The 25,320-nt window shown below is 41.5% G+C and overlaps 1 protein-coding gene across 1 annotated transcript in view; it reads right to left on the minus strand.

The window, feature by feature from the left end:
- Positions 1–5,449: 5,449 nt before the first annotated feature.
- EPPK1 (epiplakin 1) overlaps positions 5,450–25,320 on the minus strand; it is an 86,999-nt gene continuing 67,128 nt past the window's right edge. Inside the window, exon 3 of the mRNA XM_077493416.1 lies at positions 5,450–24,784. Coding sequence (XP_077349542.1) covers positions 6,355–24,729 — 18,375 coding nt within the window. The 5' untranslated portion in view covers positions 24,730–24,784 and the 3' untranslated portion in view covers positions 5,450–6,354. The remainder of the gene's footprint in view (positions 24,785–25,320) is intronic.

Below are 25,320 nucleotides of genomic sequence, written 5' to 3' on the forward strand. Positions count from 1 at the left end.
AGCTCAGTAAAAAAAAAGCAAAAAAAAAAAAAGCTGTACTGAGCTTTCTCAAGCTGCAGCGTGCACGAGGCCTAAGCTCTGCTGTATAAAAGACTAACTTATTTTTACTACCGCCATTTTTTTATTTTAATTTTTTTCTCTTCCGCCCTAAAGTTTCACTGCTCTGCTCCCATGCTGCCATCTTGGAAAGAAAACCTATGCATGCGCAGACATGCCAACGGGGTGTCTGCCAGGTCAGTGGGCGGATCTCCGGCATGGGCAGAGACTCTGCGGTTCTGCCCATGTGCAAGATCTTGCACGGAACCTCCAGACATTCCAGGAGGCAGCGGGGTGGATGGACCACGTCATCCCCTCCCAGGCAAGGATTCAGGAAGTGGATCAATGCAAGTATAGAAAAAGGGGAATAACATTTTTAAAGATATATATTTTTTTCAATTGTGTTAGCCCTTGTACACACGGGTCGGACATTCCGACAACAAAATCCGACGGATTCTGTCCGACGGATTTTGTCCGAAACTGGTGTTGTATACACACGGTCGGACAAAGCTGTTTCGGAAAATCCGATCGTTCAGAACGTGATGACGTTATTTCATTACGACGGGACTACGTTCAGGCTAGTAGCCAATAGCTTTGGTCTCATAATTTGATCTGAGCATGCGTGGCACTTTTTCCGATCGGAATTCTCTACAAACGATCGGACATAGTCCGATCGGATCATGTTGTTGGAAAATTTTATAGCCCAGCTCTAAAACTTTGTCGGTCGGTTATTCCGACGGAAACAGTCCGATGGAGCCCACACACGGTCGGATTATCCGACAACATGGTCCGATCTGACATTTTCCGTCGGAATGTCTGACCGTGTGTACAAGGGCTTAGAGGGAGGTGGGAGGAGGCAGAAGAAAGGAAAGTGCTATTCATGAGTAAAGGACCGATCGAATGAGCTGCATGACCGTGATCCTTCTCTAGGTGAGGGGGATGAAATCACACAGATTCCTGAAGGTTGATATCAGGTCTGTACACATTTTTTATGTCCTCGTTTTTATGTTAATACATGCATGTTGTTACATTTTGTACACCTTAAGGTGCATTTTTTTGTTGTGTTTTTACATGCACTTTTCTGTACTCTTTATACATGTATTGTGTCTTAGTCATGTTGATTTTATGGAATAATCAAAATTAAAACCTTGTTGTCGTTTTCTGTTACTGCATGTGATTCCCTTTGTGAAAAACTGCTATATATGCGTTTCTCCTCACTCTATTTGTAGGGCAGGTGCAAGGGGTAGGGTGTGTGGGCATGGGCATCCACAGAACCTTTTTTCGGGGGGGGGGGCATAATTTTAGGGTCACCCATGCGCCACCCCTTTTCGACAATGTCATTATCACATTATGATGGTCAGAGACTGCAGACGTAGTACAGTCCCCAGTAATGGATAATGGCCGATAGGCCCTCCTACCAGACCTAGCGAAACGACAGCATATTTTAGTAAATAAGGTGAATCTGTGTGTTCTTTGAATGCCTTGTAGACATGTGCACTGACAAATAATTCGTTCATTTTCGTTTAATTCGTTTTTTACATTTTTTCTGAACTTCGGAAAATCGTAAATTCTGAAATTTTGGGAATTTTCACATTTCGTGTCAGTTAAAAGATTTTTGTCTTTTGTTTTAAATTGGTTTATTTATTGAAAACAATTGCACCTTCGGGAGATTTTTATACACACTCCAAGACTTTTATTGGCTCTGTAGTGTGTTGATTAATTTTTAAATTAATATAGTTTCTTTTACCTGGGTTTTATTTTGGTTCTTTAGTGCACTTTATTATCTGCACTCATCAAATGAGCAGTTAGCACTTTTTCCATTCTATTTCTATGTTAAATTGAATCTAATATATATATATATACAGATGGGCATATAATTTATAGCACTGGAAGTGTTTTTATACGCACAGGTTGTCTCTGTAGTGCGTTTACTTTTTACTTTTAACTGACACCTTATATTATGCTCCAGTTTTACTTTGGATATATAGTATTCAACACTATTATATCTTTCTTTTGAACACCATTAGGTGTTTAGCACCTCTGTAGTGTGTTTACTTATTTTGGATTGTCACTGAGCACTTTACTTTTCAATTTTTTTGGCACTTTGCACATTGAATTTATGTGATTTATGATTTATAATTTAATAAGAATAGCGTGACATCAATACACCCCATATTCTTTGCATTAGTGGATACGGCTTGATCCATCTCGGTGGATGCAGCTATTCACAAAGTTAGTTTTTATTAGTGGTAGCGCAGGAATAATCTTTTGTTACGGTTAGCAGCATTCCTTTCCTCACGTTGTCAGCAGTGTCCTGATTATCAATACAGTCCCACCAGTGCTCCTCATCGTTGTCACCTTTCAGTGCCGCCTATCAGTGTCACCCATCAGTGCTGCCAATCAGTGCCCATCAGTGCTTCCCCAACAGTGTCACCTATCAGTGCCGCCCACCAGTGCTGCCAATCAGTGCTCATCAGTGCCACCTATCAGTGTCCCATCAGTGCTGTCAATCAGTGCCTCCTCATCATTGTCACCTATCAGTGCTGCCAATCAGTGCCCATCAGTGCTTCCTCATCAGTGTCACCTATCAGTGCTTCCCACCAGTGCCCATAAGTGCCCACCAGTGCTGCCAATCAGTGCCACCTATCAGTGCTGCCAATCAGTGCCTTCTCATCAGTGTCACCTATCAGTGCCCATCAGTGCTGCCTATCAGTGTCACCCATCAGTGAGGCCAATCTGCCCATCAGTGCTTCCTCATCAGTGTCACCTATCAGTGCCGCTTACCAGTGCCCCTTGTTGCCGCCTATCAGTGCCACCTCTCATTGCCCTTCAGTGCCGCCTATCAGTGCCCATTAGTGCTGCCTATCAGTGCCACCTATCAGTGCTCTTTGGTGCCACCTATCAGTGCTGCCTATTAGTGCCACCTCCCATTGCCCTTCAGTGATGCCTATTAGTGCCCATCAGTGCTGCCTATTAGTGCAGCCTCATCAGTGCCAACTATCAGTGCTCATCAGTTCCCACCAATGCCACCTCATCAGGGCCCATCAGTGAAGGAGAAAAATTACATTTTTGCAAAGTTTTATAACAAACTATGGCATATTTTTTTTTTGCTTGTTTAGCAAAAGATGAAAAACCCAGTGATGAATAAATACCACCAAAAGAAATCTCTATTTGTGTGAACAAAATTATAAAAATGTAATTTGGGTTTAGTGTTGTACGACCGCACAATTGTCATTCAAAGTGCAACAGCGCTGAAAGCTGAAAATTGGCCTGGGCAGGAAGGGGGTAAAAGTGCCTGGTAGGCAAGTGGTAAAGTAACCTCGTGCTGTACACACCTGTCTGTTCTCAGCTGGGGTCCTTTTTTTGTCTTGAATTTGGTTGGGTTACTGAGGCCACACAACAGTATGGTGGTGGGTTGGTGGGTGGTCTTCTGTTGGACTGGTATTCACAGACCGGGACTTTTTTTAATTTATACGTTTTGAAACATTTGAGATTTCCCATCACTTTCTGTCTCAGTGGCGATGGCAACCAGGTGAGGGGTGAATCTCCCCAAGGGGGACACAGACAGCAATAAAAACCTGACAAAGATTACAATCCTTCCAAACCCCATAAACCAAGGGCAGTCTGACTTTAGATTTATGATATCCATAAGCCCAACTCCAGCCATTTTACTAAACGGCTAAACTCTGTTTTGGATACATCAACGGAGGGGCAAAGCCTCTCTCATGCTGTCTGTGTTTCTGTAGCCAGGACTGGGATAAGGGGGTACAAATGGTCCTCCTATACAGGGGGCCGGGCCAGTAGGGGGGGCCCAGGCAGCAGGGTGATTTGAAAGTGGGCACGGTGGGGGTGGCAGGGTAATTACTGGAACCGATACCCTGTATGGCTCTGTCTGCATCTGCTGAAAGCTGGCTTTTTCTCCTCTCCTTCCCGCTGGCTTTCAGCTGCTGCAGAGAGAGCGATACAGGAGGGTTGGTTTCAGTAATTGCTCCCCTGCCACCCCGATCACCCTCCCTGTGCACCATACATTTCCCCCTGCTGCCCATGCCACCCCCAACCCCTGCAGTGTTTCTGGCTTCCCTCCTCTCCTTCCCGCCGGCTTTCAACTGCTGCAGAGAAATCCATATAAGGGTTGGTTTCAGTAATTGCCCCCCACCTCAATTCCTTAATTGCCCCCACCGCCACAATGATCACCCTGCCTGTGCACCATATATTTCCCCCTGCAGCCTATGCCACCCCCCCATCCCCGCAGTGTTGCTGGCTTCCCTCATCTCCTTCACGCCGGCTTTCACATGCTGCAGAGAGCTATATAGGGGTTGGTTTCATTAATTGTCCCCACCTCAATTCCTTAATTGCCCCCACCGCCACAATGAACACCCTTCCTGTGCACTATATGTATCCCCCTGCTGCCCATGCCACCCCCCACCCCCACAGTGTTGCTGGCTTCCCTCCTCTCCTTCCCGCCGGCAGCTACAAGCACACAAGTAAAACCTTCAGGATGGAGTGTTGGGGAAGGGTCCGATAAATATGTCACATTTACCAGCCTCTTCCTTTCCTGAATAAGCACAAGGACAGATCGGTATCAACCACACATTGTGATTCGTTGGGAGGGGGGTTGGGGTAGGCTGTCAGGTTGGCTGTATGGGGCCCTGTGGTTTTTAACAGCAGCCCTGTTCTGTTGGGAAGATCTTCCCTTACTTCCTGCCAAGAATTATAGGGAAATCTCTCCAACAGCAACACAAAAACGCATTGGGGTTGATTTAATAAAGCTGGAGAGTGCAAAATCTGGTGCAGCTCGGCATAGAAACCAATCAGCTTCCAGCTTTTTTTTTTTTTGCCAAAGCTTAATTGAACAAGCTGAAACTGGAAGCTGATTGGCTACCATGCACAGCTGGACCAGATTTTGCACTCTCCAGAGTTAGTAAATCGACCCCAACGAAGGGTATGTACTGACAATGTTTTTATTGCTGTCTGTGCCCTCCTGTCCCGCTGACACCCCCATCCACTTTTTCTTTTATGGGTGTCACATGGACAGGAAGTGAGGTTAAAAGAGTGTACTGCTTAGTAGAAATCATTAAAACTAGTGCATTGTACACTGTATAATAAAACTCACAAATAAAACTTCACTTTAGAAAAGTCAAGAGTTTATTAATATTAAAGTAGATAAAAAGTAACAAGAGACAGTATAGAAAATATTGTATTGTACAGTGTTTAGGTGGCTAACACATTGATGAGCTCTACTTTCTAAAAATTCTGTTTTTTTAACCTCAACAATGCCACTAAAATGAAACTGTTTAAGTTTATTTATTTTTTGTCATTAAAGGGGTTGTAAAGCTTTGTTTTTCATTTTCTAAATAGGTTCCTTTAAGCTAGTGCATTGTTGGTTCCCTTACCTTTTCCTTCAATTTCCCTTCTAAATTTTTTTTTTCTTTGTCTGAATTTCTCACTTCCTGTTTCTCATCAGTAAACTTCACACCATCATCCGAGCTGGTGGTTAGTCAGCCAGAACAGCTTACTGAACAGCTTACTGAGGAGGAACAGGAAGTGAGAAATTCAGACAAAGAAAAAAAAAATTTCGAAGGGAAATCGAAGGAAAAGGTAAGTGAACCAACAATGCACTAGCTTAAAGGAACCTATTTAGAAAATAAAAAATGAAGCTTTACAACCCTTTTAAGAGTATCGGACCTAACAGAACACAGACTGTGGATGGAATGACCTGGCCACCTTTGAGGATTAAGAGCATCCTACAATTAATTACACACAGGGGTTGGTTTACTAAAACTGAAGAGTGCAAAATCTGGTGCAGCTCTGCATAGAAACCAATCAGCTTCCAGGTTTTTTTTGTCAAAGGTTAATTGAACAAACTGAAGTTAGATGCTGATTGGGCACCATGCACAGCTTCATCAGATTATGCACGCTCCAGTTTTAGTAAATCAACCCCAAAGTTTGGATCTGGCTGGTACATAGTGCAGAACAAAGGTTTATTAGAGATCAGACCCAGCTGACCCTTTTGGGAACTCAAGTAATCTGCTAAGTATGTATTTTCTGAATATAAAATGGCTCCACAATATTTCTTTACAATGACCCTGCCAGTTCCAATAGTGACCTTGAAGAAAATGCGTATTGAGGTATTAGAGGAGACAAGTCTATCAGCTGGTATAATTTCACTCAAAGAAACCCTAATGGAACCCAAAGGGACATGGACAAAGTTAAGTAAAACCCCAGAAATCGAATCTTCCCCAGAGAGATTCAGAGAGATGACATGCACATGCTTAGGGCACCACCATTTATCGGACTGAGTCATTGCTTTGAACAGCTTCAAGCGTTAAACTTGATGTTCCGGGTTTTTTCCTCTGTCTCTTTTATGATGGTGGTAATGTTTTCGAAGATTTGTTCCCAAGTTATGGTGCCAGATTCGTACTGCTGAATAAGCTCCTTTCTTTTCTCTTCTGTAATGTACTCTGAATGAAGGAGCTCCCACAGAGAATGCGATTCACCTTCTAGTTTGAATCCTCCAATGTTGACCTGGACTCTTACAGATTTCAGGAAGGTGGCCGTGTCTGGTTTTTGTGTGACCACAGTAACAGTTTTAGATGATGAACCACTCAGCGTTGCAATAATTCCATTAATGGTGAGAAAGTACTTCTTGAGGAGCTCTAGACGCATGGCTTTGGTGATGTTTTTGGATTGGAGTAGGTCCCACAATGGAATATTTTCTCCTGTAAATTCACTGCTGGAAATAGAGACAGTAAATACCTGAAGTGACTTTGTAACTGGTTCTGGAATGGACTCAAGGCTTAATTGTTCAGTTTTTAGTGTGACCTTCTGGCGACTTGAGATCTGGACATTGGTTTTTTCAGCTTCTATGAGAATTTGCATTATCCTCTTCATGAGATCTTGAAGCCCAATGGCACCAGTCTCATACCCTCCTATGAGTTCATTCCTGGTATCGCCTGTGATGTATGAAGAGTGCAGAAGCTCCCAAAGGGAATATGTCTTACTTGCCTGTTGACCCACTGTCACATCGACTTCTACAGACTGGAGTACATTTTGGGTCTCTGCACCTTTGTTGGCTTGTGTAGATTCTTGCCTGGTTGAGGAGCTCTCGAGACTTTGGGCAATGGAGACTTCTGTTGCATTTCCCTTGACAATGTTGGTGCAAACGCTCATGACTTCTCTAACAGAAAACTTGTACGTTTGTAGCAGAATGTTTCTAGTCTCCTCAGGTACATTTTGGCTATGCAAGAAATCCCATAAAGAAATGCTGCCTGCTTCAGATGGCTGTCTTGATAGGTTACTTGGAATTCCTTGTAATGCTTTTTGTAGCTGGTCTTCAGAAGGCCAATGTGATGTCTCTGCGTGCTCCTGAACAATCACTGTCTTCCTTGATTGCATCTCTGTTTTTTGTATCATGCCTAAAACAATATTGATAATTTCTTCGATAGTCAGCGTTTTGGATTTGAACTTTTCAATCAATTCTTCTCTTTTATCGTCAGGGATGTATTTGGAATGGAGCAGGTCCCAGAGTGACATAGCTTTTTCATGAAAGTCCCCGACGGAGATTTCTATTTTTACAGACAGGAAAGATTTTCTAATGGCTTTAATTTCTGGTGATAGTTTTTCTTCTTTTTCTGCTTTATCTGACTCAGTAATTATGGTAATAAGAATAGTAATAAGTTCCTCAATAGTCAAGGTACCAGCACGGTATTTTTTCAGGAGTTCTTGTTGCTTTTCTACTAAAATATACCGAGAGTAAAGAAGATCCCAGACAGAAATGTTTTTCCCTTGAAATTCCCCAACTGAAATTTGAACAGCTTTAGACTGAAGAGCTGATTTGATTTTTAGATCTTCTTTTATAGCAGAGGCATCTTTTACATCTAGCATATACAGGCCAGTCTCTGGATCTTGGACACACCTTTGGAGTAGCTGCAGATAAGTGAGGTTCTCATGAGTGTTGGGATCAAAGAATCCCTTTGTATCATCAGACGGATCTGAGAGGATCTGGTTCATTTCTTCATCAAAGTACCCACGTTTGTATGCAACCCCCACGGGTACACGATGACTGTATATGGGATCGATAATTCCACCAGTGGCAATCTGGGCTTCCAGGAGACGTATGCCATGATCCTTAACAATGAGATCTTTCTTCATGGCCTGGAAGAGAGAAATCTTCTCACCAGTGTAGGGGTCATTATAGCCAGTGACTCCTCTTTCTGCAGACTGAAGTTTTCCATATACGTCATGCCCAATCAGTCCTGCAGCTAAGGCCTCCTCTACAGAAAGTTTTGTGTTCTGAATAGGATCAATCACAAATCCTGTAGCAGCCTGTGCTTCAAGAAGTATCAAAGCTGTTCCAGGTCTCAGTATACTTTTCAACATGGCATCATAGATGGTCAGCTTTTGTTTTTTGGAAGGATCAGTCTTTGATGTAATAAACACTCCAGCAATGCTACTAGATCCTTCAAGATATTTTTTCACAGAGTCCATCTGAGTGACTTCTTCTACAGTCTTGTTGCCCTGAGTCAGGTCATCCAGAGTTTTCTGATCTATGATTTCTGATTGAAGCAGTTCAGAGGCTGTTACCTGCCGACGGAAACCCTTAAACTTCTGTTCGCGTCTCTTTTCTGTCTCTTCAATTATTGTGATAATGATTTTTAAAATCTCATCAGCTGTTAATGTTCTCAATTTGTATTTTTCAAGTAGTTCATTTCGTTTCTCCTCAGTGATATACTTGGAATAGAGAAGGAACCAGACAGAAACATTTTGACCTTTGAATTCTCCAGCTGTGACCTCCGTGAGCTTCAGCTCCAACTCCTGTTGTATATCTTTCTCTCTTTTGATTCTAAGACTCTCTTCAGTTTCCTCAATTATTGTAATAATTATTCTTAAAATCTCTTCCTCTGTTAAGGACCCCAGTTTGAATTTTTCAAGCAGTTCAGTTCTTTTTTCCTCTGTGATGTACTTAGAGTAGAGAAGGAACCATAAAGAAACATTCTGCCCTTTGAATTCTCCAACATTGACTTCAGTGAACTTCAGTTCAAATTTCTGTTGAAATTCTCTCTCTGCTTGTATTTGACGGGTGTGTTCAGTCTCTTCGATTATCTTGATAATTATTCTAAAAATCTCATCCTCTGATAAAGACCCGAGTTTGTATTTCTCAAGTAGTTCAATTCTTTTTTCTTCGGTAATGTACTTAGAGTAGAGGAGGAACCATAAAGATACATTCTGTCCTTTGAATTCTCCAACATTGACTTCATTGAGCTTCAGTTCCAGTTTCTGTTGAATTTCTTTCTCTGCTTGTATTTGCCGAGTCTGTTCAGTCTCTTCAATTATTGTAATAATTATTCTTAAAAACTCTTCCTCTGTTAAGGACCCCAGTTTGTATTTCTCAAGTAGTTCAGTTCTTTTTTCTTCTGTGATGTACTTGGAGTAGAGGAGGAACCATAGAGAAACATTCTGTCCTTTGAATTCTCCAACATTGACCTCAGTGAGCCTCAATTCCAGTTTCTGTTGAATTTCTTTCTCTGCTTGTATTTGCTGAGTCTGTTCAGTCTCTTCAATTATTGTAATAATTATTCTTAAAAACTCTTCCTCTGTTAAGGACCCAAGTTTGTATTTCTCAAGTAGTTCAGTTCTCTTTTCTTCTGTGATGTACTTGGAGTAGAGGAGGAACCATAGAGAAACATTCTGTCCTTTGAATTCTCCAACATTGACCTCAGTGAGCCTCAATTCCAATTTTTGTTGAATTTCTCTTTCTGCTTGTTTTTGCTGGGTCTGTTCAGTCTCTTCAATTATTGTGATAATTATTTGTAAAATGTCTTCATTTGTTAAAGTTCCAGATGCATACTTTTCCAGAAGTTCCCTTCGCTTCTCTTCAGTGACATATTTTGAATGGAGAAGAAACCACACTGAAACATTCTGTCCTTTGAATTCTCCAACACTGACCTCCGTCAGTTTCACTTCCAATTTCTCTTTAACTTCTTTATCTGCTTTTATTTTTTCGGCCCGTTCAGTCTCTTCAATTGTTGTAATAATTATTCTTAAAAACTCTTCCTCAGTTAAGGACCCCAATTTGTATTTCTGGAGCAGTTCAGTTCTTTTTTCCTCTGTGATGTACTTGGAATAGAGGAGGGACCACAAAGAAACATTCTGTCCTTTGAATTCTCCAACATTGACCTCAGTGAGCCGACCTTCCAATTTCTGTTGTATTTGCTGGGCTTGTTCAGTCTCTTCAATTATTGTGATAATTATTTTTAAAATCTCTTCTTCTGTTAAGATCCTAGATGTGTACTTTTCCAGAAGTTCCTTTCGCTTTTCCTCAGTGACATATTTTGAGTGAAGAAGGAACCATACTGAAACATTCTGCCCTTTGAATTCTCCAACGGTCACCTCAGTGAGCTTAACATCTAATGCTTGTTGAATTTCAGTGTCTTCTTTCGTCTCTGATTCATCAATTAAGAAAGCAATTGTTTGCTTTAAATTTTCCACAGTTAACTTATGTTTGATAAGCTGGTCAATACGCTTGTCCTCAGGGAGATAATTGGAATGGAGGACATCCCAAAGTGACATTTTCTGCTCTTGTTGATGGCTGGTTTTAATATTGACCACAATTGCATTTAGGGCTCTTTCAAGTTCATCTGTGGCTATTGTTACAGTTTCTCCTGGCTTTGGAATGGTGGCCTGATGAATGGTGATTGTGATGATTCTAATGATCTCTTCTAGCGTCAAGACACCTGAGAAATACTTCTGTAAGATTTCTTCCTTTTTGGTTACTTCTATATGCTCGGAGTTTAGAAGGTCCCACACAGAGACCTTCTGGCCCTGGAGTTTGCCTTTGGTAATCTCCACAAGCTCAGACTGGAGAAGGCTCTTCTTATTTTCTTCTGTAATATCGTGGACTGCCTCTTCTAGGCTAAATCCATTCACATTCTGGCTACTAGGCTGTTTTTCCCATTCTTCAATGGCTGATTGAATGCTTGAAATAAATTCCTCTACTGTTATAGTCTTTGAGTTATACTTATTCAGAAGTAGCTGTCTCTTTTCTTCCGTGAAATACTTGGAGTAGAGAAGCTCCCAGGAGGACACAGTTTGTCCCTTATATTGCCCAACTTTAATTTGAATAGTTAGTGACTGCAGACTAGTCTTTTCAGCTAAGGCAGCTTGTTTGTCTTTCATGGTCAGCATGTACAATCCTGTATCTGGGTCCTGAACACATCGGCTAAGTAACTGCAAGTAGGTGAGGTTTTCATGAGTGTTGGGATCAAAGAATCCTTTTGTGTCATCAGTGGGATCTGAAAGTACCTGGTTCATCTGTTTATCAAAGTAACCCCGTTTATATGCCACTTCCACTGGGACTCTGTGACTGTGTACTGGGTCAATGATGCCCCCAGTGGCAATCTGGGCCTCCAGCAAACGGATGCCATGATCTTTTACAATAAGGTCTTTCTGAATGGCTTGGAAAAGGGAAATTTTTTCACTAGTATATGGGTCATTGTAGCCAGTTACTGCCTTTTCTGCAGATAGAAGTTTTGCATGAAGTTCCTGGCCTATTAAACCAGCAGCTGCAGCTTCGTCTACTGACAGTTTTTTGTTGCTCACAGGGTCGATAATAAATCCAGTGGCAGCTTGAGCTTCCAGAAGAACGAGAGCTGTTCCTGGTCTCAGGATGTTCTTCAACATAGCGTCATAAATGCTCATCTTATTTTTCTTTGAAGGATCTTTAGGAGATGGAACCAGTACTCCAGCTATACAGCTTGTTCCCTCTAAGTATCTTTTCACACTGGTCATTTGAGTCACCTCCTCTATGGTCTTTTGTCCTTGAGCCAACTCTCTTAGTGTATTTTGGTTAATAATGTTTGACGAAAGCAGTTCAGATGCAGTAATTTGTCTTCTGAGGCCTTTAAATTTCAAACTCTTACTGTGTTCCTCTGTCTCTTGTATAATTGTGGTGATAATCTTGATAAGCTCATCGGTGTTGAGTGCGCCAGAGTTAAACTTCTCAAGCAGCTCACGTCTTTTCTCCTCCGAAAAGTACTTAGAATTTAGTAGGTCCCACACTGACCATTTTTGACCTTTGAACTCGCCTTCTGTTACTTCAATCTGGGTGGTCCGCACAGTGCTAAGAGTTTCCTCCTTCAAATTGTATTCTATTTTAAAGTGAGATTGGATGCTCCTCTGATCACTGTATTCAATGGTCTGAATAACAAGTCGTATTATGTCTTCAAGAGTTAGCTTGTAGTTCCCGAGCAACTCTTGTCTTTTTTCATCTGAGATGTATCTGGAGTGCAAAAGGTCCCACACAGAAACCTCCCGCCCAGCATACTCTCCTTTTCTAACATGGATATTGATGCTTTGCAAAGCTTTCTGAATCTCATCTTCTTGTAATGAAGGTTCAGGCTGTATCTGCTGCAGTACGGATATGACTGAACGTTGAGAGTCCCCCTCAGTAATGGTTGTAATGAGAATCCTTATCATTTCTTGTATGGTCAGAGTCCCATTGTTATATTTTTCTATCATTTCCCTTTGCTTCTCTTCGGTGATATAATGAGAATTCAGGAGCTCCCACACAGATGCATATTCTTTAAAGTCTTCTACTGACACGTCCACCTTTTCTGATTTCAGTAAAGTCTCTTTATCTGCTGAGGCTGTTGTATCAGTCAAAAGTATTGTTCCAGTAATAAGTTTGATAATGATAGTAATAAGTTCATCAACAGATACGGTTTCTGAACTGTACTTTTTCAACAGCTCTTCTCGTTTCTCTGTGGAAATAAACAAGGAATTCAGATGCTCCCAGATGGAAATGTTGTTTTCTTGCATGTTGGTCTGTGTGAACCTAATATGTTTTGTTCTTAGAACAGTCTCTTTTCCAGTCTGGGTAGATGGAACTTTATTTACATTCACATCCAGCATATGCAGTCCAGTCTCTGGATCCTGGACACATCTTTGGAGCAACTGCAGGTAAGTGAGGTTCTCGTGCGTATTAGGATCAAAGAATCCCTTTGTGTCATCAGAGGGATCTGAGAGGATCTGGTTAATTTCTTCATCAAAGTATCCACGTTTATATGCAACCTCCACAGGTACACGATGACTGTGTACGGGATCAATAATTCCACCAGTGGCAATTTGGGCTTCCAGGAGACGTATGCCATGGTCCTTAACAATTAGATCTTTCTTCATGGCTTGGAAGAGAGAGATTTTCTCACCGGTGTAGGGGTCGTTATAGCCTGTGACTCCTCTTTCTGCAGAAAGAAGTTTATCATATATGTCATGTCCAATCAGTCCTGCAGCTAAGGCTTCCTCTACAGAAAGCTTTTTGTTCTGAATGGGATCAATCACAAATCCGGTGGCAGCCTGGGCTTCAAGAAGTATCAAAGCTGTTCCGGGTCTCAGTATACGTTTCAACATGGCATCATAGATGGTCAGCTTTTCTCTCTGGGAAGGATCCGTCTTCGAAGTAACAAACACTCCTGCAATGCTCCTAGATCCTCCAAGATATTTCTTCACAGAGTCCATCTGAGTGACCTCTTCTACTGTCTTGCTGCCCTGAGTCAGGTCATCCAAAGTTTTCTGGTCTATGATTCCTGACTGGAGCAGTTCAGAGGCCGTCACCTGCTGACGGAGACCCATAAAATTTAATTCAGGTCTCTTTTCTGTCTCATCAATTATTGTGATAATTAATTTTAACAGCTCATCATCCGTTAAGGTTCCTGATTTGTATTTTTCAAGCAGCTCATTTCGCTTTTCCTCAGTGATATACTTGGAATTGAGAAGGAACCAGACAGAAACATTTTGTCCTTTGAATTCTCCTACGTTGACCTCCACAGACTTTGATTCTAATTTTTGTTGGATTCCTGTTCCAGCTTTAATTTCAACATTCTCAATTAATCCAAGGATTCTCTGTTTAAGTTTTTCTATGGCAACTTGGTGTTTTTGTAGCTGGGTGTTGCGGCTATCATCTGAAACATATCTAGATTGGAGCACTTCCCAGAGAGACACTCGTTTACCCTGAAACTCTTCGGCCTGTACGTGAACAGTAAAAACTGTTAAAGCTTTGTGGTCTTCATCTGTATCTAGTTTTACACATTGTTTTAGCTTAGGAACAAAGCCAATATCATAAGCTTCTTTTTTCTCTATGGTCCCATCTTTCTTAATTTCTTTGGTAATATCTTGGACTGCCACTTCCAGGCTAGCACCATCCACAGTTTGGCTACTGCTCCTTTGTTCCCATTCTTCAATGGCTGATTGAATACCTGAAATAAGTTCATCAACTGTTATAGTCTTTGATTTATACTTATTCAGAAGTAACTGTCTCTTTTCTTCTGTAAAATACTTGGAGTGGAGAAGCTCCCAGGAGGATGGAGTCTGCCCTTTATACTGTCCAACTTTAACTTGAATAGTTAGTGACTGCAGACTAGTTTCAAAGTTTTTCTCTGCTAAGACAGCTTGTTTGTCTTTCATGGTCAGCATGTACAATCCTGTATCTGGCTCCTGAACACATCGGCTAAGTAACTGCAAATAAGTGAGGTTTTCGTGAGTGTTGGGATCAAAGAATCCTTTCGTGTCATCGGATGGATCTGAAAGTATCTGGTTCATCTCTTCATCAAAGAAGCCACGCTTATAAGCCACTTCCACTGGGACTCTGTGGCTGTGTACTGGGTCAATGATACCCCCGGTGGCAATCTGGGCCTCCAGTAAGCGAATACCGTGATCTTTTACAATGAGGTCTTTTTGCATGGCTTGGAAGAGGGAGATCTTGTCACCAGTATATGGGTCTTTATAGCCAGTTACCGCTCTTTCTGCAGAAAGGAGTTTTGCATGAAGTTCATGGCCAATTAGACCAGCAGCTGCAGCTTCGTCTACTGACAGTTTTTTGTTGCTCACAGGATCAATGATAAATCCAGTGGCAGCCTGAGCTTCGAGAAGAACAAGAGCTGTCCCTGGCCTCAGGATGTTCTTCAACATAGCGTCATAAATGCTCATCTTATCTTTCTTTGAAGGATCTTTAAGAGATGGAACCAGTACTCCAGCTATACAGCTTGTTCCTACTAAGTATCTTTTCACACTGTCCATTTGAGTCACCTCCTCTACAGTCTTCTGTCCTTGAGCCAACTCTCTAAGTGTAGTTTGGTCAATAATTTCAGATGTCAGCAGTTCAGATGCTGTAATTTGTCTCCTGAGGCCTTTGAATTTCAATTTTTTGCTATGTTCTTCAGTCTCTGTTATAGTAGTGATGATAATTTTGATAAGTTCATCTATACTTAGTGTGCCAAAATTAAACTTCTCGAGTAGCTCACGTCTTTTCTCCTCTGAAAAGTATTTAGAGTTCAGAAGATGCCATACAGAAAGTTGCTGACCCTTGAACTCTCCTTCAGTTACTTCAATCTGCACGGTCTGCACAACATTGTAAACTTCCAGTTTCAAATTGTACTCAGTTTTGAATCTGCTCTGATCTGCTCTGATAGAATGCACCACCAGTTCCATGATGTCTTGGACAGTCAGTTTGTATTCTTCTATTAGTTCTTGTTTTGTATCTTCAGGAATATATTTGGAATTAAGCAGATCCCACACAGAAACCTCTTGTCCAGCATACTGACCTTTTGTGACTGGAATACTGATGTTTTGTAATGCCTTCTCAATCTCATCATCTTGTACAGAATGATCAAGTTCCACAGGCTTTTCATCTGGTACAGATACACTCTTCTGGACCACCTTTGTTGTTTCTGTTTCTGTGATGATGGTGATGAGAATTGTGATAATTTCTTGTATGGTCAGAGTCCCAGACTGTATCCTTTCTAATATTTCCTTTCGTTTCTCTCCAGAGATATAATGAGAATTCAGGAGCTCCCAAACAGAAATGCTTTGTCCCTTGAAGTCGCCCACAGACACGTTCACCTTTTCCGACTGGAGCCAAGTCTGGGCTTTAGCTACTTGCTCGGCGGAGTCTGTGGTATCAACTTGAGACACTGTTGTACTGGCCTGAGATAATATTTGCTCTTTTTCATTAATGACTTTAATAGTTATGGCCAGAATCTCCTCGATAGTTAAAGTACCAGCTTCAAATTTCTTCAGTAGCTCCTCTCGCCTCTCAGCTGTGAAGTATTTAGAGTTGAAAAGCTCCCAGATGGAAACGCTTTTTCCTTGAAACTCTCCGATGGCAATCTGAATAAAACTGGATTGTAATTTATTTTGGATCTGTGTTGGGGAGAACTTGCTGTCTTTAAGCTCCAGCATATACAATCCAGTGTCAGGGTCCTGGATGCATCTCTGGAGCAGTTGCACGTAGGTGAGATTTTCGTGAGTATTTGGGTCAAAGAAACCTTTTGTGTCATCAGTGGGATCTGAAAGAATCTGGCTCAGTTCTTCATTAAAATAGCCCCTCTTATAAGCCACTTCCACAGGGACACGGTGGCTGTGTACTGGGTCTATTATGCCACCAGTTGCAATCTGGGCTTCCAGTAGGCGTATACCGTGCTCTTTTACAATGATATCTTTCTGCATGGCTTGGAACAAGGATATTTTTACACCAGTATAGGGATCATTGTAGCCTGTAACTCCTCTTTCTGCAGACAGAAGTTTCTCATAAATTTCATAGCCAATCACCCCGGCTGATAAAGCTTCATCAACTGAAAGTCTACGGTTTTGTATGCTGTCAATAACAAATCCGGTAGCGGCTTGGGCTTCCAGAAGAACCAGTGCTGTCCCAGGCCTCAGAACACGCCTCAGCATGGCATCATAGATATTAACCTTTTCTTTTTTGGTGGGGTCAAGTTTTGAAGGGATAAGCACCCCTGCAATGCAGCTGGTGCCTTCAAGGTATCGTCTAATGGAATCGATTTTTGCTACTTCATTCACTGTCTTCAAGTCCTTCTTTAAACCATCAAGAGTCTCTTGGTTGATAATTTCTGCATCAAATAATTCTGCAGCGGTCACCTGCTTCCTCAGTCCCTGGAACCAGATGTCGTTTTGACCCTTATCCTTTTCTTCAATGACTGATGTGATGGCACTTACAATGTCTTTAAGTCCTGAAGAGATTTTTGTTTTATATAACTTGATGATCTGCTTTCGTTGTTCTTCAGAGACATAGGTGGAGCTCAAAAGTTCCCAAAGGGAAATATCCTGACCTTTGAGCTTGCCGCTGTTCATTTTTACAGTGGTTTCTTGCAGGAGTTTCTTGGTTGGCTCATCAATGTAGAAGTAATCATCACGTCTTTCAGTCAGTGGAAGCAAATAAAGTCCAGTTTTTTGGTCTCTGACACATCTTTCCAGCAAGTTTTTATATGTAATTCTTTCATGTGTGTTGGGGTCTACAAATTCTTTCTTTGCAGAATCTGAGATGAGAAGGTAAAAGTCTTCATCCAGGTAAGTCCTCTGGTAAGCTATATGCAAAGGAATTCTGTGGCTTAAAACTGGGTCTACAACCCCTCCAGTTGCCAGTTGGACGTCAAGGAGAGAAATTCCTAGCCCTTTGGGCACAATTCCTTTCTTGATGGCTTGGAAAAGAGAAATTATTTTCCCAGATTCTTTATCTGTATATCCAGTAACTGCCTTTTCAGCAATTTCAAGTTGTTCTTGAAAATCAGAGTTAACTAGACCTTGGGACACTGCATTGGGAATGGAAAGCACTTGATTTTTGATGGGGTCAATAAGATGGCCAGTGGCAGCTTGGGCTTGAAGAAGGGTCAAACCAATGTCTCTAGATAGGATTCCTTTACTTACAGCTTCATAGATACTTAGAGTTTCATTGGTAGGCAGAGATAAAACTCCAGCAATACAACTTGTTCCTTTCAAGTATCTTCTAACAGAATCCAGTTCGGAAACAGCTTCCACAGATATTTTGCCTTCTTTCAGGTCACTTAAGGTTTTTCGGTCAATTATGTCTGCATTGAACAAATCAGTGGCACTTACATCTCCATGAATTCCTTTCAGTTTTAGGTTACTGCTCTTAGATTCGTATTCTTCTATAACTGTAGTGATGCTGGAGATTAGCTGCTCTATGGGGAGTACCCCCAAGATGTACAGTCTAACAAGTTCTCTTCTTTTTAGGTCTGTGATATAATGAGAAGTGAGTATTTCCCAAATAGACACAGTTTGATTGACATATTTTCCAAATTGAAGTCTAATGGTTCTTGACTGTAAGTCAGCTTTCATTTTGTCAGTGATATAGAAGTAGTTTTCACCTCTCTTTACAACCTGTAGTAAATACAGCCCAGTTTCAGGATCTTGGATACACCTTTCTAATAGCTGCAGATAAGTAAGGTTCTCGTGAGTATTGGGGTCAAAAAAACCTTTAGTATCATCGTTGGGATCTGACAGAATTTTGTTCATTTCCTCATTGAAGTAGCCTCGTTTGTAGGCTACTTCTACAGGCACTCTGTGGCTGTGAACTGGGTCAATAATGCCACCTGTGGCAATCTGAGCTTCCAGCAGACGAATACCATGGGTCTCAACTATGAGATTTTTTTGCATAGCTTGAAACAAGGATATCTTCTCCCCACTAAATGGATCTTTATACCCTGTCACGGCTTGTTCTGCAGACAACAACTTGGCATGTACATCGGACCCTATTAGACCCTCAGCAAATGCTTCTTCAACTGACAGCTTCGCATTCTTAACTGGATCAATTATAAAGCCTGTGGCTGCTTGAGCTTCTAAGAGTACCAAGGCAGTACCAGGCCTCAAAATGCCTTTGCGCATTGCCTCATAAATACTCATCTTTTTGTTTGTGGCCTGAAGTAGAACACCAGCAATACTATTTGTTCCTACCAAGTAACGTTTAACAGCGTCCATTTCTGTCACTTCATCTATGGTCTTCTTTCCAAGGTTCAGCTCATCCAGAGTTTTCTTGTCTATGACATCTGACTGGAACAGGTCACTTGCAGACACCTGCTTCCGAAGACCTTTGAACTTGATCTGTGTACTTGTTGTCTCAGTTTCCTCAAAGATGGTGGTGACCGTCTTTATGATTTCCTGTAAAGCTTCAGAGCTGCTGGTTTTGTATTTAAATAGAATTTCTTTTAATTTATCTGCACTTACGTACTCTGAGTTCAGAAGCTCCCAGAGAGACACGGTTTGGCCTTTGAACCTTCCTGCATTGACAGTAACTGTAAATGATTTGAAAACATCAATGAAATGTCCTTCAGCATAAAAAGCTGCGGTCTCTGAAAGAGCCAGAAGCAGCGAGCCTGTCTCAGGGTCGGTGTAGCATCTCTGTTTCAGTTGCTCGTAGCTCACTTTTTCTTTGGTGTTTGGATCAACGTAAACTTTCAGGTCTGCTGTTTGTTTGTATATTTCTTCGTCAAGAAAGCCCAATTTATATGCCGGCTGTATCGGTACAAAATGACAATGAAGAGGATCAATTATTCCACCAGCAGCCAACTGGGCTTGGAGGAGTGGGACACCTTCGTTCTCTGATATCAGTTTCTTCTGGATTGCCTGACCTAGAGATATCTTGTTTCCTGTGTAAGGGTCGGTATATCCACTTACCGCACTTTCTGCAGTCAAGAGTTTTTCATGAAGTTCAGGGCCTACAACCCCAGCTTTCACTGCACTGTCAACTGTATATTTTTCATTTTTTACTGGATTTATAATAAATCCTGTTGCAGCTTGGGCTTCCAGAAGCCTTATGGCATTGGCTGGAAGGAGTAATTTTTTTTCCAAAGCCTGATAAATGCTCAACTTTTCCTTTGTAGATGGCAGGAATACTCCAGAGATGGAACCGGTGCCCTCTAGACTTTTCTTCACTTCAGGCAATTGAGAAATCTCCTCGACAGACTTGAGTCCCTGAACAAGTTCATCAAATGTTTTCTGTGTAATAATACCTAAGTCTAAGAGCCATACAACTGGGACGGGACCTCTGAGTCCTTGAAAATGAATGTGAGTTGTCCTTTTTATTTCATTACTTCTGACTATTTGTAGGATTTCAGCGGTCAGTTCCTGAAGGCTCAGTTTCTTAGCTCTAAATTTTTCCAGGAATTCAAATTGCTGTTCTTCAGTAAAATATCCGGAATGAATCAGTTCCCAGACTGTGATGTTTCTCTCTTCGATCCTAGCGGTCTTCAAGAGCTGCCGGACTTCTTCATCAGAATATAAATTTATTACTGGAACCTCTGCAAAATCTTGGGGCAATGGAAGCAAAAGGAGACCAGTTGATTCATCTTTTTGTGACCGACTGAGAAGTTCGGAGTAAGTAACCTTTTCTTTGGTAGTTGGGTCATAGAATGTTTTTATGTCATCTGTAGGGTGAGAGAGATCTTTAAGTAGCTCCTCGTTAATATAGCCATGCTTCTTGGCTACAGAATCTTTAAGGTGGAAGCCATGTATTGGATCAATGACTCCACCAGTAGCTATCTGGGCCTCGAGAAGCTGTTTGCCATGCTTTTCTTCAATAAAACCTCTCTTCATAGCTTGGAAAAGGGAGATTTTCTTCCCTGAAAAAGGATCTGTGTAACCTGTTACAGCTTCCTCTGCATAAGCAAGTCTCTCATAAAACTGTGGATCGACAACAGCTGCTTTGAGAGCCTCGTCAACTGAGAGTTTCCGGTTACTGACCGGGTCCACTATGTGTCCGGTAGCAGCCTGAGCCTCTAATAATGGCAAGATGGTGCTAGGCAGCAAAATTTTGTTTTTTGTTGCTTCATAAAAACTGAACTTCTGATTGGAGGGTTGGATAATGACTCCACCGAGGACACCAGACCCTTGCAAGCTCTTCTTAACTTTGTCGATATTAAACACATACTCTACTGTCACTTTTCCTTCTAGGACTTGCTCAAATAATTCTTTTTCAATGATCTCATATTCCAACAACTCATAAATGTTCACTTGTCCCCTTAATGTGGGAACACGGATCGCTGTCCATTTCTTTATTTCCTCTTCGATGATGATGATAATTTGTTCAAGGGTCAACTTTTTCAATCTAAACTGCTCCAACAGCTCTCTTCTTCTCCACTCACTGAAATACTCAGAGTTGATGAGGAACCATGCGTTTACTGTTTGCCCCTGGAATCTTCCATATCTGACATAAATCTCCACATTTCTGAAAGAATTCCTGATGTGGTCATTAATATTGAATTGTCGCTGCTTGCTAACCAAGGGTAGAAGACAAAGGTTAGTTGATGGCTCTGTAATGCATTTCTCTTTCAGCTGTAGATAGGTGAGGTTTTCATGTGTGTTTGGATCAAAGAACCCTTTTGTGTCATCACTTGGATCTGAGAGTATTAGATTAATTTTTTTGTCAAAATAGCCTCGCTTGTAGGCAACTTCGACTGGGATTCTGAGACTGTTTATGGGGTCGATAATGCCGCCAGTGCCAATCTGGGCTTCGAGGAGCCTAACGCCGTGTTCTTTAACAATTAAGCCCTTGTTCATTGCTTGAAACAGGGAAATTCTTTCACCTGTGTATGGATCTTTGTATCCGGTAACTGATTTTTCTGCTGCCAAAAGTTTTTCGTAGTACTCAGGACCGATAATATTTGCCTTGAGGGCTTCCTCCACAGAATAATTCTTATTTTTCACTGGATCAATAATGTAACCTGTTGCTGCTTGTGCTTCAAGGAGAATCAAGGAGGTTCCTGGTCTTAGGAAGCCTTTTCTCTTTGCTTGGTAGATGCTGATCTTTTCTTGGGTATCTGCTAAGATTAATCCACCTATGCTTCCCGTGCCCTGCAGGTATTTCTTGACCGTGTCAATGTTCACCACATCATTTGCGGAAGCTTCACCATGCTGCAGTTTATCAAACAAGTTCTTGTCAATAATTTCAGACTCCAGCAGTTGGCCAGGAGTTACAGATTCTCTAAAGCCTTTAAACGTGACTTTGGTGGAGGATACCGCTTGCTTAATCTCTGCTTCGACTTTTCTAGACAGTTCTTCTACCGAAAGACTTCCCGCTTTATACAGGTTGATGAAAGATTGTCTTAATTCAAAGCTGAAATATTCTGAGAAAAGGATTTGCCACAGGGAAACAAGATGTCCTTTAAACCTGCCAAATGTAAGAGTCAGTTTTATTCCATCGAAAATCACTTTGGTCTTATAATCTATAAATGAATGTGTAGTTTTCTGTGCCTCCTGCGTGTTGTCAAATACAGGAGTCAGGTAAAGCCCAGAGTGAACATCGATAACGCTCCGTTCCAGCAGTTGCTCATAGGTAACATTTTCTTTTAAGTTTGGATCGAAAAATCCCTTAATGTCATTGGTTTGAGCAAGCAAAGCTTTATTTGTATCTTCATCAAAGTGACCACGTGTATAAGCCACCTCTACTGGAACACGATGCTTTTTTGATGGATCAATGATTCCACCTGTGGCAAGCTGGGCGTTCAGAAGATGGATGCCATAATCTTTTGTAACAAAACCCCTCTTTATTGCTTGGAACAATGAAAGTCTCTCTTCAGAAGAGGGATCTTTGTAACCTGTGGCTGCCTTTTCAGCGAACAGAAGTTTTTCATAAAGCTCAGGTCCAAGCAAGCCATTTTTTACTGCATCGTGCACAGAAAATTTCAAGTTCTTGACAGGGTCTATCAAATACCCAGTGGCGGCCTGGGCCTCAAGTAGAGCTATGGACGTTCCTGGCATGAGAAGATGTTCTTTGAATGCTTGGTAAATGCTTATTATTTTATTGGCTGAAATATCTGCCACTCCGGCAATTAAGCCAGTTCCCTGAAGATAGCGCTTCATGCTCTCCTGTTCAGCAACCTCTTGGACGGATAGTTTTCCTTGCTGGAGGCTTTCAAATGTTGCCTGGTCAATGATATTAGAATTCAGTAACTCATTGCTTGTAACTTTTCCCCTTATACCATGGAAGGCAAGTTTCAAAGGAAAGAAGTATGCATTTGAGTCTGGATCAAATGTGGCTCTCGATCTAAGTTCCTGATAAGTAACCCAGTCATTAGTGTTGGGATCCAGGAAACCACGATTTATGGATAACAGTTTTGCTGTCTCTTCATCCAATAAACCTCGTTTATAGGCAGTTTCCAAAGGGACATGAAAACTGTGGAATGGATCAATAATGCCTCCTGTTGCAAGCTGGACTTGAAGAAGATTCAGGCCCAAGTTTCTATCAATCAGCTCTTTTTTTATTGCTTGAAAGAGGGAAATGTTTTTCCCAGTGTATAGATCGTTAAACCCAATGACCGCTCGTTCAGCATTCAGTAGCTTCTCCTTGAGGTCAAATCCCACCACTCCTTCTTGAACAGCTTCGGTGACAGTGAAAGTTTTTTTCTTCTCTGGATCTATGATGAAGCCTGATGCTGCTTGAGCTTCCAACAGGGAAATTGCATAATCTGTTGGAAGAAAGTTTCTCTTCAAAGCCTGATATATACTGATTTTCTCCTTTGTGCTTTCTATGTGCACTCCTCCAAGGCTCAACAACCCATTTAGATACTGCCGGACTTCTTTCAGTTCTCCCAACTGCTGAATGGTTTGTTTGCCTTCTCTGATTTCATTATACTGAACCTGAGTAATTATGTTGGCCTTGAACAATTGCTCCAAATTGACGGACTTTCTCAGACCCTGCAGACTTTCCTGTAGAGGGAGAAGTAACAGTCCAGTCTCTGAATCTGTGAAGCTTTTGGCTAGAAGCTCCTGATAGCTGGAGCCTTCTTTTGTATTGGGGTCAGGATAACAGCTTGAGAATTCTGATGGCCCAGTAAGTGTTTTGAACAAACTCTCATCTATGTAGTTAAGTTTCAAGGCTTCAGAAAACGGTACTCTGCTTCCCGTCACGTAATTGATTATTCCACCAGTCGCTATTTGGGCTTGTAGAAAACGCACTGCATCCTTTTTCTCAACCAGACCTTTTTTAAATGCCTCAAAGAGAGATATTGTTTCTTCTTTGTGTTTGTAGCCCGTGGCTGCACTATATGCCAGCAGCAGCTTTTGTTGATACTCCGGCCCAACAATGCCTTGTTGAATAGCTGCCTCTACAGTCAGTTTTTGATTGTTTGATGGATTGGTGATATGGCCAATAGCAGCTTGCGCTTCCAGCAGAGCCAGAGCCACCTCGCCAGAGACAAGATTCTTCTGTAGGGCTTGGTAAATGCCAACTTTCTCCTTTGTCTGAAACACAGAGAAGCCATTGATGCTTGGAGTGACTTTGATGGGTTCGTCAGGTTTATCCTGATGACGTACAGCATTGTGGTGGCCTTGAATGTGAATGTGGTGGCCCAGAGAACCATGAATGTGGCCGGTGGCATGGTGGCCTACAGATCCATGAATGTGAGTGGTGGCCTGGTGGCCTACAGATTCATGAATGTGAGTGGTGGCCTGGTGGCCTACAGATCCATGAATGCGAGTGATGCCGAGGTGGATCCCAGCTCCAGCGATTTGGCCGGTGACTTTGATAGGTTCATCAGCTTTCTTCTGGTGGCATACAGACTTGTGGTGGCCTACAGCCCCATGAATGTGAGTGATGGCGTGGTGACCTTCGGCTCCACCGATGTGGCCGGTCACATGGAGACCCCCAGTCTCATGATGGCTATGAGAGCTGGACTCATGATGACCATGAGAACTGGACTCATGATGGCCATGAGAACTGGACTCATGATGGCCATGAGAACTGGACTCATGATGGCCATGAGAACTGGATGAATGTGAGAACTGCTGAAGACCTTGTAAAAAGGGAGTTTCCACCTTGCCGACCGTCTCTTTCACTGTGTGAGAAACCTTGTTCTGCTTCTCGTGTGCGTGATGCCCTTTGCGCTCCATTATTGTGACCTGTGACGACTTTACTCCACACTCTTGCCAGACTTTTTTTCAGATGCTGTTAAAAAAAAAAAGAAGAAGAAGAAAGATTAGGTTTGTGTATGGCAGCTAATAACACGTAGATAGCAAGCCTGATAAAGGAAATAAAAGGAAAAATAGGAAAGGAAAGAAAAAAAAAGGAAAGAAAAAAAGATGAAAAGGAGAGAAAAAAGGAAAGAAAAAAAACCATGAAAAATATAGAAAGGTAAGGAAAGGAAAAAAAATGAAAAGTTAAGGAAAGGACAGAAAAAAAAAATGAAAAGAAAAGGAATGGAAATGATTTGAAAGGAAAAATACGGAAATGAAATGAAAGAAAAAAACATGAAAAGCAAAGGAAAGAGAAAAGAAAAGGAAATACAAAAAATGAAAAGGAAAGGAAAAAAAAAGAAAAGGAAAGGATAGAAAAAAAATGGAAAGGAAATTAACGAGAAAAAAAAAAACATGGAAAGGAAAGAAAAGGGAAAGAAAAGGAAAAAAGGAAAGAAATGAAAAGGAAAGAAAAAAAATGAAAAGGAAAGAAATGGAAAGTAAAGAAAAAAACATGGAAAGGAAATG

Source organism: Lithobates pipiens, unplaced genomic scaffold (assembly GCF_037356315.1).
Source record: "Lithobates pipiens isolate NorthernLeopardFrog02 unplaced genomic scaffold, aLitPip1_a1.2 Scaffold_19, whole genome shotgun sequence".
Taxonomy (NCBI): Eukaryota; Metazoa; Chordata; class Amphibia; order Anura; family Ranidae; genus Lithobates; species Lithobates pipiens.